Genomic DNA, 16,611 nt, shown 5'->3' with positions numbered 1-16,611 from the left:
GCCTTTTATCTGATATGCCATTTGTGAATATCTTCTCCCATTCTGTCAGTTGTCTTTTGGTTTTATTGACTGTTTCTTTTGCTGTGAAAAAGCTTTTGATCTTGATGAAGTCTCAATAGTTCATTTTTGCCCTGTTTCCCTTGTGTTTGGCTGTATTTCTAGGAAGAAGTTGCTGTGGCTGAGGTCAAACAGGCTGCTGCCTGTGTTCTCCTCAGGGATTTTGATGGATTCCTGTCTCACATTGAGGTCTCTCATCCATTTTGAGGCTATTTTCATGTGTGGTGTAAGGAAATGGTCCAGTTTCATTCCTCTGCATGTGGCTGTCCAATTTTCCTAAATAGGCAGAGGCAGGAAGAGAGAGAGAGAGAGAGAGGGGAAATCAGGCTCCCTGCAGAGCAGAGGGCCCAATGTGGGGCCTAATCCCAGGACCCCGAGGCCATGACCTGAGCCGAAGGCAGAGGCCCAACCCACTGAGCCACCCAGGCACCCCTGGGCTCTCTATTCTGTTCCACTAACCTATGTGTCTGGGTTTTTTTTGCACCAGTAGTATACTCTATTGATGATGACAGCTTTGTAATAGAACTTGAAGTCTGGAACTGTGATGCCACTAATTTGGCTTTTTTTTTCAGCATTCCTCTGACTATTTGGGGAATTTTCTGGTTCCATATAAATTCTAGGATTATTTGTTCCATTTCTTTGAAAAAAGTTGATGGTATTTTGATAAGGATAATGTTAAATGCATAGTTTACTTTAGGTAGCATAGACATTTTCACAATATTTGTTCTTCCACTCAATGAGCATGTAATGCTTTTCCATTTCTTTGTGTCTTCTTCAATTTCTTTCATGAGTATTTTTGTTTTCTGAGTACAGATTCTTTGCCTCTTTGGTTAGGTTTATTCCTAGGTGTCTTATGGTTTTGGGTGCAATTGTAAATGAGACCAACTCCTTAAATTATCTTTCTTCTGTCTTGCTGTTGGTGTCTAGAATTGAAACTGATTTCCATGCATTGATTTAATACTGGATTCCTGTATGAGTTCTAGCAGTTTTGGAGTGGAGACTTCGGGGTTTTCCACATAAAGTATCATATCATCTGCAAAGAGAGTTTGACTTCTTTACTGATTCAGATGCATTTTATTTCTTTTTGTTGTCTGATTGCTGAGACTAGGACTTCTAGTACTATGTTGAACAACAGTGGTGATATTGGACATTCCTGCCATGTTCCTGACCTTAGCAGAAAAGCTCTCTGTTTTTCCCCATTGAGAATGATATTCACTATGGGTTTTTCATAGAAGGCTTTGATGATATTGAGGTATGTGAAGAGTTTTGATCAAGAAAGGATGCTGTACTTTGTTAAATGCTTTTTTAGCATCTATCAAGAGTATCACGTGGTTCTTGTTCATTCTTTTATTAATATATTGTATCACAGTGATTGATTGGCAGAAGTTGAACCAACCTTGCAGCCCAGGAGCAAATCCCACTTGGTCCCAGTGAATTATCCTTATAATTCTTATAATTATTCTTATAATTCTTATAATTATTATTTTTAATCTTTTTAAAAAATATTTTATTTATTCATTTGACAGACAGAGATCACAAGCAGGCAGAGAGGCAGGCAGAGAGAGAGAGAGGGGAATCAGGCTCCCTGCTGAGCAGAGAGCCTGATGTGGGGCTTGATCCCAGGATGACCTGAGCCTAAGGCAGAGGCTTTAACCCACTGAGCCACCCAGGCGCCTCTCTTATAATTATTCTTATATTTCTTATAATTATCCTTATAATCCTTATAATAATCCTATTGGTTAGTATTTTGGTGAGAATTTTTCTTCTGTGTTCATCAAGGATATTGATCAGTAATTATCCTTTTTGATGGGGTTTTTGTCTGGTTTTAGGATCAAGTTAGTACTGGCCTCATAAAATGAGTTTGGAAGTTTTCCTTCCATTTCTATTTTTTGGAACAGTTTCAGTTTCAGAAGAATAGACATTAATTTATTTTAAAATTTATTTTTTATTTATTTTCAGCATAACAGTATTCATTATTTTTGCACCACACCCAGTGCTCCATGCAATCCGTGCCCTCTATAATGCCTACCACCTTGTACCCCGACCTCCCACCCCCGCCTCTTCAAAACCCTCAGATTGTTTTTCAGGGTCCATAGTCTCTCATGGTTCACCTCCCCTTCCAATTTCCCCCAATTCCCTTCTCCTCTCTAACTCCCAATGTCCTCCATGCTATTTGTTATGCTCTACAAATAAGTGAAACCATATGATAATTGATTCTGCTTGAATTCTTTCTCTCAGCATAATCTCTTCCAGTCCTGTCGATGTTGCTACAAAAGTTGGGTATTCCAATGTTTATAGCAGCAATGGCCATGGTCGCCAAATTGTGGAAAGAACCAAGATGCCCTTCAAAGGACGAATGGATAAGGAAGATGTGGTCCATATACACTATGGAGTACTATGTCTCCATCAGAATAGACATCCTTTAAATATTTGCTAGAATTCCTTTGGGAAGCCTACTGTCCCTGGGCTCTTGTTTTTGGGAGATTTTTGATGACTGCTTCAATCTCCTTACTGATTATGGGTCTGTTCAGGTTTTCTATTTCTTCCTTGTTTAGTTTTGATAGTTTATATGTCTCTAGTAATGTATCCATTTCTTCCAGATTGCCAAATTTGCTGATGTATAGTTGCTCATAATATGTTCTTATAATTGTTTGTATTTCTTTGGTGTTAGTTGTGATCTCTCCTCTTTCATTTATGATTTTATCAATTTGGGTCCTTTCTCTTTTCTTTTTGATCAGTCTGGCCAGGTGTTTATCAATCTTATTAATTCTATCAAAGAACCAGCTCCCAGTTTTGTTGATCTGTTCTACTGTTCTTTTGGTTTCCATTTCATTGATTTTTGGTCTGATCTTTATTATTTCTCTTCTCCTGCTGGGTTTAAGTTCTCTTTGCTGTTCTTTCTCCAACTCCTTTAGGTGTAGGATTAGGTGTTTTCTTAAGACCTTTCTTGTTTCTTGAGAAAGGTTTGTATTGCTATATACTTTCCTCTCAGGACTGCTTTTTTGTGTCCCAAAGATTTTGAACATTTGTGTTTTCATTTTCATTTGTTTCCATGATTTTTTATTTTATTATTTTTTTAATTTCCTGGTTGATCCATTCATTCTTTAGTAGGACTCTCTTTAGCTTCCATGTACTTGAGTTCTTTAAATTTCCCCTTGTTATGCTCCACAAATATTATGGAGGACAAGGGGTGTTAGAGAGGAGAAAGGAGCTGGGGTAAATTGGAAGGGGAGGTGAATCATGAGAGACTATGGACTCTGAAAAACAATCTGAGGGGTTTGAAGTGGCGGGGTAGGGTGGGAGGTTGGGGTACTAGGTGGTGGGTATTCTAGAGGGCACAGATTGCATGGAGCACTGGGTGTGGTGAAAAAATAATGAATACTGTTTTTCTGAAAATTAATTAATTAATTAAAAAAAGTAAAGTAGATCTTGAATTTACAACTGGAAAAAACAAACCTTAATAGTGAAAAATTTTTAGTTTGAACAGTTTCACAGTTTTTAAAATTCAAATTCATTTTGAAAGTATTTTAGATTGATATTATTTAATATCACCAATTAAGAATTATACCATGTATTGCCCCCTAAATCTATATTAATAGTTTATATTAAAATATTTTGTTCAACAACAACAACAAAAAATTATCATATGGCTTCACTAACTTGGGGAGCATAAGGATTAACATGGAGGACATTAGAAGAAGGAAAGAAAAAGTGAATTGGGGGAAATCAGAGGGGGAGATGAATCATGAGAGACTGTGGACTCTGAGAAACAAACTGAGGGTTCTGGAGGGGAGAAGGGTAAGGGGAATGGATGAGCCTGGTGGTGAGTATTAAGGAGGGCCTCTATTGCATGGAGCACTGGGTGTGGTGCATAAACAATGCATCTTGGGGGGTGCCTGGGTGGCTCAATTGGTTAAAGCTTCTGCTTCCAGCTCAGGTCATGATCCCAGGACCTGGGATCAAGCCCCACATCAGGTTCTCTGCTTAGCAGGGAGCCTGCTCCCCAACCCCTACTTGTGATCTCTCTGCCTACTTGTGATCTCTGTCTGTCAAATAAATAAATAAAATCTTTAAAACAAAACAAAACAAAACAAACAATGTATCTTGGAACACTGAAAAAATAAAATAAATTTTTTAAAAAATTAAAATAAAAAAAAATAAATTTTCCCTTGTGATTGAGTTCTAGTTTCAGAGCATTGTGGTCTGAAAATATGAAGGGAATGATCCCAATCTTTTGGTACCAGTTGAGACCTGATTTGTGACCCAGGATGTGATCTATTCTGGAGAATGTTCCATGTGCACTAGAGAAGAATATATATTCTGTTCTTTTGGGATGGGATGTTCTGAATATATCTGTGATGTCCATCTGGTCCAGTGTGTCATTTAAGCCTTTATTTCTATATTGGTATTGTGCTTAGATGATCTGTCCATTTCAGTAAGGGGGGTGTTGAAGTGCCCTACTATTATTGTATTAGTGTAATATTGTTGATGTGTTTCTTTGATTTTGTTATTAATTAGTTTATATAATTGGCTGCTCCCATGTTAGGCACATATATATTTAAAATTCTTAGGACTTCTTGTTGGATAGACCCTTTAAGTATGATATGGTGTCCTTTCTCATCTCTTATTATAGTCTTTGGCTTAAAATCTAATTTATCTCATATAAGAATTGCCACCCCAGTTTTCTTTTGATGCCCATTAGCATGGTTTTAAATTGTTTTCCACCCCCTCACTTTAAATCTGGAGGTATCTTGGGGTCTAAAATTAGTATCTTGTAGACAGCATATCGATGGGTCTTGATTTTTTATCCATTCTGATACCCTTTGTCTTTTGATTGGGGGCATTTAGCCTATTCACATTCAGGTTAAGTATTGAAAGATATGAATTTAGTACTATTGTATTGCCTGCAAGGTGACTATTACTGTATATTGTCTCTGTTACTTTTAGGCTCTTTCTTTGCTTTGAGGGCTGGTTTGATGTTTGCAAATTTCATTTAATTTTTGTTTGTTCTGGAAGCTTTTATATCTCTCCTTCTATTTTCAATGACAGCCTAGCTGGATATAATATTCTTGGCTGCATATTTTTCTCATTTAGTGCTCTGAATATATCATGCCAGTCCTTTCTTGCCTGCCAGGTCTCTGTGGGTAGGTATGCCAACCTAATATTTCTACCATTGTATGTTACAGACCTCTTGTCCCAAGCTGCTTTCAGGATTTTTTTCTTTGTCAGTGAGACTTGTAAATTTTACTATTATATGATGTGGTGTGGACCTATTTTTATTGATTTTGAGGGGGGTTCTCTGTGCCTCCTGAGTTTTAATGTTTGTTCCCTTCACCAAATTAGGGAAATTCTCTGCTATAATTTGCTCCAATATGCCTTCTTGTCCCTATCTTCCTTCTTCTTCTTCTGGGATCTCTTTTATTCTAATATTATTTTATCTTATGGTATCATTTATCTCTTGAATTCTTCCCTTGTGGTCCAGTAGCTGTTTATCTCTTTTTCTCGGCTTCTTTATTCTCTGTCATTTGGTCTTCTATATTACTGATTCTCTCTTCTCCCTCATTTATCCTAGCACTAAGTGCCTCCATTTTTTATTGCACCTCATTAATAGCTTTTTTTAAAATTTCAACTTGGTTAGATTTTAATTCTTTTATTTCTTTAGAAAGGGATTTTATTTCTCCAGAAAGGAATTCTCTACTATTTTTCCATGCTTTTTTTGAGCCCAGCTAGCACCTTGAGAATTGTCATTCTGAACTCTAGTTCTGACATATTACTAATGTCTGTATTGGTTAGGTCCCTAGCCTTTGGTACTCCCTCTTAATTTTTTGTTTATTTGTTTGTTTGTTTGTTTTTTGTGGTGAGTTTTTCTGCCTTGTCATTTTATCCAGGTAAGAATAGATGAATGACAGAAGAAAATACCAAAAATGTGTCAACAACCCCAGAAAAATATACAATAACCAAATCAGAAGAGACCCAAAACAGGGGGAAGAAGAAAGGGGGAAAAAAAGAAAAAAATATATATATTAGACTGGTGAATAGAACAGAGCCACACACTTGATTTTGGGTATATTTTGCTCTGTTAGAAGAAACTACCTCCCAAAATTTTAAAGATAGAAAAAAAAATGTGTGTATATATATATATATATATATATATATATATATATATACACACACACACACACTCACCACAAAATAAAATATATATTAAATAATATTTATATATTTCATATATATATTATATATATATGTATGGGTAAACATGATGAAGGGATGGAATATGAATGTGAAGATGAAAATTAAAAAATTCTAAAAAAGGTAATTGATAATATAAAAAGTTCATTAAAAAAAAAGAAAAAAAAGAGGAAAGACATGAGCATGCTGGAGACTAGAACAAGGATATGCACTAGATTTAGGGTCTGTTTCGATCTATTAGGAGAAATTGTATCCCAAAATTTTAAAGAAAAAAAAACTTATATGTATACAAGAAATAAGGTTAAGTACAATGAAGGGATAAAATATGACTTTAACAATGAAGATTTAAAAAAGACTTTTAAAAAGGCATTGATAAGATAAAATAGTTAAGAAAAAACATTAAAATAGGAAAGAGGAAACATTTTAAAAAACAGAATAAGAAAAAAATAAAATTAAAAAATTTTAACTTTGAAAGACTAAAGAAACATGGGAAAATAGCCATGAATTCTATACGCTGCATTTCCCTTAGCTCTGGAGTTCCACAGTTCTCATTGGTGGGTGAGTTTGGTCTTGGTTGGATGTTCTTGCTGATCTTCTGGGAGATATGCCTGTTGCTGTGATTCTCAAATGTCTTTGCCTGAGGTGTAATTTCACCACCCTTGCCAGGGGCCAGGCTAAGTAATCTGCTTGGGTTCACCCTCGGGAGCTTTTGTTCCCTGAACACTTTCTGTAGAGCTCTGAAGGACGGGAATGAAAATGTTGCCTCCCAATCTCTGGCCAGTGGAGCCGAGAGCTCTGAGCCCCACTCCTCTGTGTGCCCTCAGAGAAAAGCAGTCAGTCCCTCCCATCTCCCTGGTGGTTGCACTCAGAGCTCACCCGGCCTGTGACTGAGTGTTTCTATCTCTGGTGCATGCCCTGTTTGGAGTCTCCAAACCCAGCAGATTCCTGCAGCACGCTCCCACTCTGCTCCTCCTGGAGGAGGAGGAGGGGGTCTCCCAGGATCTGCCACTTGTGGAGTCCCTGCTCGGGCACTGTGCCTCGGATCATGGTTTAAGGTATCCCCGAGCTGAGAGCTCACTCCTCGGCTCCAACTCTGCCTCTGTAGCCAATATCCCCACTCCAATACATGGGGGCTCTGCCACACTCAGGCACCCCTAGTCTTTTTGTGTCCTTGAGGGTCCTGAGACCACACTGTCCCTATGAGTGCTTCACCCCCCACTTAGCCTCTGGAGCAATTTCCCTCAGTTGAGCAGACTTCTAAAAGTTCTGATTTTGTGCTCCACTGCCCTATCACTTGCTGGGAGCCGGCCCCTCTCCCCACAAACTCTATTCCCATATATTGCCTCGGATTCACTTCTCCACATGTCTTATCTTCCGGAAAGTGGTCGATTTTCTGTTCCTAGAATTGCTACTCTTCTACTCTTCTATCTCCTGTTGACTTTGTAAGTTTTCAGAATGGTTTGATAACTATCTAGTGGAACTCCTGGGACCTGATGATATCTCAGTCTCCTACTTCTCTGCCATCTTGCTCCTTCTTTTGCTCATCTTTTATATATTAAGTATCCCTGAAGATGCATCTCTGCTTTTTTTTTTTTTAGATTTTTATTTATTTATTTGAGAGAGAGGGAGAGAGAGAGCGCAAGCATAAGCAGCAGGGAAGGGCAGAGGAAAAGGGAGAAGGAGACGCCTTGCTTAGCGGGCAGCCCAATGTGGGGCTCACTCCCAGGACCCTGGGATCATGACCTGAGTAGAAGCCAGACACTTAACTGAGCCATCCAAGGCATGCCCCCATTTCTGTTTTCTTTTTAACTTTGATTTTACTTTTCAAATTTTAATTTCAGCATAATGTACAATGTTATATTAGTTTCAGATATACATTATAGTGATCCAACACGTCCATATGTTTACTCAGTGCTCAACAAGATAATTGTACTCTTAATCCCCTCACCTATTTCATCTAGTCTCCGACCTACCCCATCTCTGGTGTTTGTCCCTTCTTGTTCTTTACACGCTTCTTGGTATGTCTTACTGAATGGCGGGCTTCAGATTCCCTGATTATGACATCTCTCTCTGGGGTCTTAGACCCTTTTTCCCACCTCACTAGTGGGTGTCCCAAAGTCAGTGCCCCCTTAACCTTAGTGAATCTGACACTATTGTTTTCTCTGCCCAACCAGCTCTGCCTTGTATGTTCTCTATATTCATTCACATAGCCATGATGCAGCCAGGCATGAAAACTATTGAATTTGACAATAATGACTTTTCCTCTTCCTCAGTCTCATTCTTTCTAAGGCCCTGCCCACACATTCCAGCAGGATCACATCAGACATGTTCATATAGTTAGGCTTTTTCTTCCCTTTGCTAATGACCAGGCAGTTAGTAGTCATGCGCATATCAGCCTAATCGGAATTCCTATCTCTAGTCTCCACTCCTTGTAAATCCATTGTTTACTTTTTTAAACTACAAATTGGGAAATTGTCAATTTTTTTCTGCATCAAAACTTACAGATTCTCTATTTTTTTAAACAACTTTGCTGAAATATCATTTACGTACAATAAAATTTACCCATTTGTACAATTCAGTGGTTTTTAGTAAATTTATATATCTGTACAATCTTCACCATGGTCAAGTTTAGACCATTTTAATAATCTCAGGAAGAAAATCTGCATCCCTTAACTACCACCCTATAACCCCCTCACCCTCACCCACAGCTCTAAGGAAACCATTCCTTCCTGTTCCTACAGAGTTGTCTCTTCTGGGCATTTCATGTGAATTTACATAATTGTTGAGTGTGTGGTCTTTTGCGATTGGCACTTTTCCACTTAGCACGATATTATCAAGGGTCATCTGTGTCTGTATCATGCATCAGTATTTCATTTCTCATTGCTGCTGAATACATCTCCACTCATGGGACACACCAGATTTTGTTGGTCAGTTCTTCAGCTGATGGACGCTGCGGTTGTTTGCACATCTGACTATTGTCAATGATGCTGCTTTAAACACTGTGTACAGGCATTTTCATGGAAATGTGTATTCATTTCTCTTGGGTATATACTTATGGATGGGACTTCCTGCTGCTCGCAGAATTAAGCTCATGCTTTTTAGCATGAGATCTGCTACCGCTTATAATCCAAACTTATAAGCATCTGAAATGGAAGCTTCCCGAGATCACCCTCCAAGTTTTGGTTGTTCTTGTATTTTGAGCCCTTAGCACAGTGCCAGGTCAATAGTAGGTGATGAGCAAGTGTGTCAGAATAAGTAGTATAAAGAACCTCAAGCTCCCTCTCTCAAATTATGCATCACTCTTAGTTCAGCCATGAAGTTTCTGTTACCCAGAATCTTCTTGCTTCTCTCCTATCTGTGATGACTCCGTGTCCTAACACTTATAGGCCCTCTGCCTAGCATCTCCTTTCCTCTTCTCTCTGGAGATTTCCCCTCCTCCTCCCCAGGCTGGGGTAGTCTCTCTCCTTTATGCTCCTGTAGAATTTTGTGAATAACTCTGCAACAACACTCAGGGAAAAATTATCAGTGATCTCTTTACTGACTGTGGCACCCTCTAGACCAAAAATTCCTTGAGATCAGTACCCAGACTCATGTGAATTTTCATTCCTGGGGCCTTGCCTGAAGACTGGTATAGGGCAGATTCTCTCACACGAAGGAGAGATCATGTCATTGCATTCTCTAACATTTCTTTCATGTCTCTTCACCTGGCCAGATCTGGAATTTAAAGCAAGCAATATAGACTTATTCTATTTTTTAGTGTAATGTTCTTCTTTACGTTGTCACGGGAGCCCTGCTTATACCATCTGTTATAACAGTATAAACCATGCAGAAATCTGCTGATGAAAGAACAATTCTCCAAAGCCTCTTCTATCAGCGTCCTTAGTGTCCACACCCCAGGATTTTATATGCCACATTGTGTGGCAAGATAATTCTGAATGTTTTGTTTAGCTTTCTATTATTAAACTGCAGTTAGTTTCAGGGAAATTTCACACACACGGAATTCACAGTGAGATTGCCCATGCCCTTACTGGAGGGAGCAAGTGTTGCTGTGTTTAAAGTGCATGCAGCATGCCATAAAATGAAGTACTATTATTTAAGCAGATGGATAGCCCCTTAGATGGAAGAAACAGAAGCTGCTGGAATGTAGTTTGGGTTTTCTCTTGCCTGTAGCCATATGATGTGTATCTTAGAGAATGAGTTTATGTTACATTATTAAACCCAGTGGTGTGAAGTAGAAAGACTAATGTGAAATACCTTTAAAAAATGTAAGGAGAAGTGACAGTAATCCCCTGTGGGTCACTTATCTTCTTAACTATTAGGATTAAACATTTATTTTGCATTTTTCTTTCAGTCATTTAAATAATTTCACATTTATATATGAAATATTCCTTATATACATTCACGTTTTCAAAGACTTTCTATTCTTAACAAGGCTACTTTTATGAGACAAGAGAAAGAATTCAAATATGACTGAATTTTATTTAGTTCGAATTACCCAAATCCAGTTGACAGAAGAGTCATGTGGGGAGGGAACAAAAAAGGATCTGGGTGGAATTAATTAGCCTTGAAGAGTGACAGTTACCTCACTCCTAACAATGTGTTTGGGGTGATGTCAGTTTCCTAGAAAGCTCAAATGTAAAATCATGGTGCCACTATCAGCGTTTTTATTTTAGTTGAAAGCTGTAATGTTTAACTATTAACTGTGCTTCCGATCAGAGCCAATTTCTTAGTTAGAAATAATTTTCATATTCTGATTTATGGAGCATTGCTAAAGTCTTTAGTTATGGTTGGCAGAAAAAGCCATCAAACTGTTACTACTTGATGAACACCCCTGCCTGTCTTCTTTTTGAGTAAACCTATCACTTACAAAATGGATTTTTCTTTGTCATCTTTTGACCCATGGCATCCCCTCTGTTTGCCAGCTCACAGATAGCCAGTGCTGGCCCTGGTGAGCAAACTGGTGAGTGCCTCCCGAGAGAGAGACAGAAGAGGAAGTGGGTGGATATTCATGGGAGCTGGCTAGGGGACACTGAATCACATAAACAGAGCTTCCCTGGGAATTGGCTTTATAGAGTAAAGGCAACTGTATAATGAGGTTCGAGCTTCATCAGAAAAACTGAATCCTGTATCTGCGACCTCCTAGACCTGAATCCTTGGTCAAGTGACAACCCTTCTGAGTAGGCACATCTTTTTCTGCCAAGGGGAGCCTGTACTCCTCTGGCAGATCTGCTGTTCACAAGAATAGAATAACAGCTTGAGTTTCGTAACATGGCCTGGGATGGTACAGGTTCTCCCTAATATTCTCATCTCTGCCCAATGAGATTAGTTCCAAGTATTGAGAGCTTCTTTTCTCTCTTATGTCTATGTGATGAGGATTTGTTTTTAGGAAGTCAAATATAAGTGGTAACATCTGAGAAGTAGGTCTTTATGACATTTTAAAATCTTTGGGTTAATTTTTGGATTCTAGAAATTGTACCCTTTGTTCACATAAATAACTCTCCATGACTATTTGTTACTGAGTGCAACATGGGCACTCTGTCAATGAATTAAAAAGCCAAATATGTCTGAACTGGTTTGTAGATAGCTTATTGATAGCAATGAAAACAGAAACAATTTAAATAACTAAGACCATTAACTGAGGGTTTTGGGGGGGAGGGGGTGGGTGGTTGGGTGAGCCTGGTGGTGGGTGTTGTGGAGGGCATGTATTGCATGGAGCACTGGGTGTGGTGCATGAACAATGAATTCTGGAACACTGAAAAGAAATTCAAAGAAAATTTTTTTAAAGAAAATAAAAAAATAACTAAGATGAGGAGAATAGTCTAGAAAATCATTAGGGAAAATGTGGATCCAGTATTTGCTTGCAAGGTCTGTATAGAAATACGGAATTTGGTATATGAGATAATGTTAGGAGAAAGAAGCACAGCCTATAACAATTACGTATTTTGCGTATACACATTATTACATAAAATAATCATATGGATACAGCATGTAGGCCGGTGGACCAGGAGAGGAAGTATAAAAATCAGAACAGAAACTGTCATAGGCTAGTGGAACTGAGTGATACTTCCATCAAAGTTCCCTGTATTATTGCTGCACCTTTTCAATTAAAAAAAATGCATCATTGATTGATACTGTTTTTAGAAAACTGATTGTGCTTTTTAAAATGTTTTACCTACAAACATAGATTTAATTTTTCAAAATTGTGACTGATTTCATTCCAGAATATCTCTCAGTGTACCTCCCAACCAGAGCCAGTTAGTCCTAGCAAGTGGACCTCATCATTGATTCCTTTAGCTTCTGTTCGCCCTACACTGGCAGGGTGTTGGGTTCTGGGCTCTGGGTTAGAGCATGAACAAATCGTGACCTTGTTCTCCTGAGACTCAGGCTCTAGAGGGGGAGAAAAACAATAGATGAATACAAATTACACAGCCTAAATCCCAGTCATGGTCAGTACTGTGGAGGCAGAAGGGGATGTGGGGAACAGGCTGGTAAGTAATCCATTACAAGTTAAGGTCAGGGATAACTTATCAGTTGGTGTACAAGGTATGAAGTGAGGATAGTAGCTGATTTTTTAATACCAGCTTCTCTGTCCATAGTAGTTGAGCAATTTTGAATTATTTCATTTTAGTCAAGCCTTGTGATTGTTTTCTCAAAACAACCTTGTGGGGCCAGAGTGACTGAAGGCCAAGTTCAGAACACGAGCCTTACTGACCAGTTCTTGTCTTGTTTTCTTGTAGTTTTCAGTGAGGACCTTCACTCCAGCCTCTACTTTGTCAATGCATCTCTGCAAGAGGTAGTGTTTGCGAGCACCACGGGGACCCTGGTGCCCTGCCCCGCTGCAGGCGTCCCTCCTGTGTCTCTCAGATGGTACCTAGCGACGGGCGAGGAGATCTACGATGTCCCCGGGATCCGCCACGTCCACCCCAACGGCACTCTCCAAATTTTTCCCTTCCCTCCTTCAAGCTTTAGTACCTTAATCCATGATAATACTTATTATTGCACAGCTGAAAATCCTTCAGGGAAAATTAGAAGTCAGGATGTCCACATCAAGGCTGGTGAGTACGGTTCCTCTGCTTTGCTCCCTCTATGCCTGCTTGGGGCCGGGGTTGGGTCTGGGGCGGGGGTGGGTTGCGGGGTGGACAGTGACAAATGGCAAAATGCCATCAGCTGAGAACCAATGAAAACCCTATGGTCACTTCATTTTGACACCATCGGGGAAGTCTTTGAGAAGTTCGAGCATCCCTTTACCGGGTTTCAAAATGCCTTGTGTTGCTGGAGCTAAGACATGAAATGAGTGATAGCAAGTGGGAGCTAAGACAGGAAATGAGTGATAGAAAGTGGGTAAGATTTAACTGTAGCCCAAATGTATTGTGTTTTGATTTAAAAAAAAAAATAAGATTTTATTTATTTATTTGTCAGGGAGAAAGGGTACAAGTGCAGGGGCGGGGCAGAGGGAGAAGCAGACTCTCTGATGAACAGGGAGCCCAATGTGGGGCTGGATCCCAGGATCCTGAGATCATGACCTGAGCTGAAGGCAAGTACTTAACCAGCTGAGTCACCCAGGTGTCCCTGTATTTTGACTGATCAATACTCTAACTCAGACTTCCAGTGTCTCAAACCCAGTGTGTTTGCTTCCTGTTCTTGTTACTCCTCCACCCGACTCTTGTAACCTGCCCTAGAGGCTGGCAGTGGGGGAGGAGGGAGGAGAAGGGAAGGAAGGAGGACGCACAGGCACGTGGTAAGACCCTAGCGTTAAAGTGTGATGTGACTGAAACAGAAGCAGTCGGATACTCTTGTCTTCCTTGTGATGTAAAAAAAGGATCATTTTAACATATTATAATGTTTTGACTGTATCCCATATTGCTAGGATGTTGCCAAAGAGAAAATCCCGAGTTTGTTGTGTCCCTTTTATAATGACATATTATATATTTTAAAAATTACATTCTTATATGTCAACTCAGGAACACAGTCTGAGATTCATAGACATAAAAATGGTATACATATAGGACATACTGTGTTATTTTACAGATTTAACAAAGCCCTGGAAAACAAGCTCACAGCTAGACTCTAGTTAGCAAACAGTGTTTTAAATTTTTTTACGTTTCACCTTGTAAGTGCTACAGTAGACTGACACAATACAATTCCAGGGCAAAGAGAATGTGACTTTGATTGTTGTCTTATGCACTAGGTAGCTGTGGGATCTTTGTAATAATTTCTGCAGCAAGCAAGTAGGTGTTGCTTGAAGACTTCACAACATGAGCAAATTATGAAATGTTTCTGAATCCCTGCATATGATCTCTTTGATGTAAGCAATCAAACATTAGAGTATGGTTCATTCTGCTAGCTAGTCATTTTCCCAACTATATTTTGATCTCTGTGACACGTTCATGAATTCCAGCACCTGAGCAAGAACACACTTAGGAAAGAAAGAGAAAGATCGGCTTTAATCAAGAGCTATGAAAAGTTGATACCCCAAATAATTAAAATAAAGCGAATGAAATTTGTACAGAGACCTCTAAGCCTGACAAACAGAAAGAGCCTTTTACTTGGCAGGCTGGAAATGTTAATGATGTGTTATAGAAACATGTTTATAATCTACAAAGTGTCACTTACAGAAAAACCCGAAACTTCAAACAGCTATGCTTGTACATGTTAATCCGCTATTTCTTTCTTGGGTTTCCTGTCAAATAAAGGAATTCAATGCCTACTCCTGTTTAAGTGCCATTTTGGAGATTTGTCATGGAATTGAATGCTTTTGTGTGACACTGCATGTTTTAGGGGGTGGAGATGACATCCTCTCATCTGGTGGCTGTGCCACCTTCCACGTACACATGAATATGTTCTTCTCATCAATGTTCTGGTCTTCCTGACCCCAAACCGTACCTAGTGCATGTCTAATAAACACAGGATTGCTACGTTTATGAGAATCTACAAGATGGACAGTCATGTCTTCTGTTTTAATTTTACTTCTTGTTGTGAAGATGTTATGACTAATAATCTTATAGATTTTTGATTGGATGCTTGAAAATCTGGACCATCAATGTGTATCACTAAGTGAAAGAAGCCAACCTTGAAAGACTAATAAACTGTATGATTACAACTCTATGTCCTTCTGGAAAGAGCAAAACTATACAGAGACAATAAAAAGATTAGTGGTTTCCAGGGTCTGCGGGGGAGGAGAGGATTTGCAAAGATCGTCTCCCGTTGAATGAGTTGCCTTTTCATTTTGTTAATGGTTATTTGATTATGCAAAATTTTTTAGTTCATTGGAGTCCCATTTGTTTATTTTAGCTTTTTTCTTCCTTGTATGAGGAAACTGGTCCAAACAAGTATTGCTAAGACAAATATCAAAAAGCTTACTGCTTATGGTTTGTTTGTTTGTTTTGTTCTTTCTCTAGGAGTACTGTCTGTTTTCTTCTAGTTTTATGGTTTCAGGTCTTACATTCAAGTTTTTAATCCATTTTGAGTTGATTTCAGTTTGTTAATATTGTGTAAGAAAGTGGTCCAGTTTCATTCTTTTGCATGTGGCTCACCAGTTTTCCCAGCACCATTTATTGAAAAGACTGTTTCCCCATTGTATATTCTTGCCTCCTTTATCATAGATTAATTGACCATACATGCATGGGTTTATTTCTAGGCTCTCTTTTCTGTTCCATTGATCTATGTGTCTGTTTTTGTGTCATTACCATATTTTTGGATTACTATAATGTTGTAGTATAGTTTAAAATCAGGGTGCATGATACCTCTGACTCTGTTCCTCTTTCTCAAATTCCTTTGACTACTCATGGTCTTTTGTGGTTCCATAAAAGTTTTAGGATTCTGTGAAAAACGTCATTAATTCTGTGAAAATGCCATTAGTATTTTTTTAATATTTTATTTATTTATTTGTCAGAGAGAGAGAGAGAGAGAGAGAGAGAGAGAAAGAGAACATAACAACACAGGCAGATAGAGTGGTAGGCAGAGGCAGAGGGAGAAGCAGGCTCCCCGCCGAGCAAGGAGCCCGATGTGGGACTCGATCCCAGGATGCTAGGATCATGACCTGAGCCGAAGGCAGCTGCTTAACCAACTGAGCCACCCAGGCGTCCCTAAAATGCCATTAGTATTTTGATGGGGTTCACATCAAATCTGTAGATTTCTTTAAACCATAATTTTTTGGTACTTATAATCTTTTAAAAGTCACTTGACTGTTTAAACAACAACAACAAAATCTATTGTGGGGCTTGAAACATATATATGAGTAAAGTGTATAAAAATAATAACACTTAAAGTGTGGAGTAAAGATGTGGAAGTATACTCTTGTAAGGTTTATTTTTTCCCCCTTATAGTGAGGTGGTATAATATCACCTGAATATAGATTATGAT

The 16,611-nt window shown here is 38.8% G+C and overlaps 1 protein-coding gene across 1 annotated transcript in view; it reads left to right on the top strand.

The window, feature by feature from the left end:
* Positions 1-16,611, top strand: part of DSCAM (DS cell adhesion molecule) — a 766,451-nt gene that overhangs the window by 123,015 nt on the left and 626,825 nt on the right. Inside the window, exon 2 of the mRNA XM_032355377.1 lies at positions 12,987-13,304. Coding sequence (XP_032211268.1) covers positions 12,987-13,304 — 318 coding nt within the window. The remainder of the gene's footprint in view (positions 1-12,986; positions 13,305-16,611) is intronic.

The sequence above is a fragment of the Mustela erminea genome, chromosome 1, assembly GCF_009829155.1.
Source record: "Mustela erminea isolate mMusErm1 chromosome 1, mMusErm1.Pri, whole genome shotgun sequence".
Classification (NCBI taxonomy): Eukaryota; Metazoa; Chordata; class Mammalia; order Carnivora; family Mustelidae; genus Mustela; species Mustela erminea.
The sequence above is the reverse complement of the archived record's forward strand: the minus strand, read 5'-3'. Positions and strand labels throughout refer to the sequence as shown.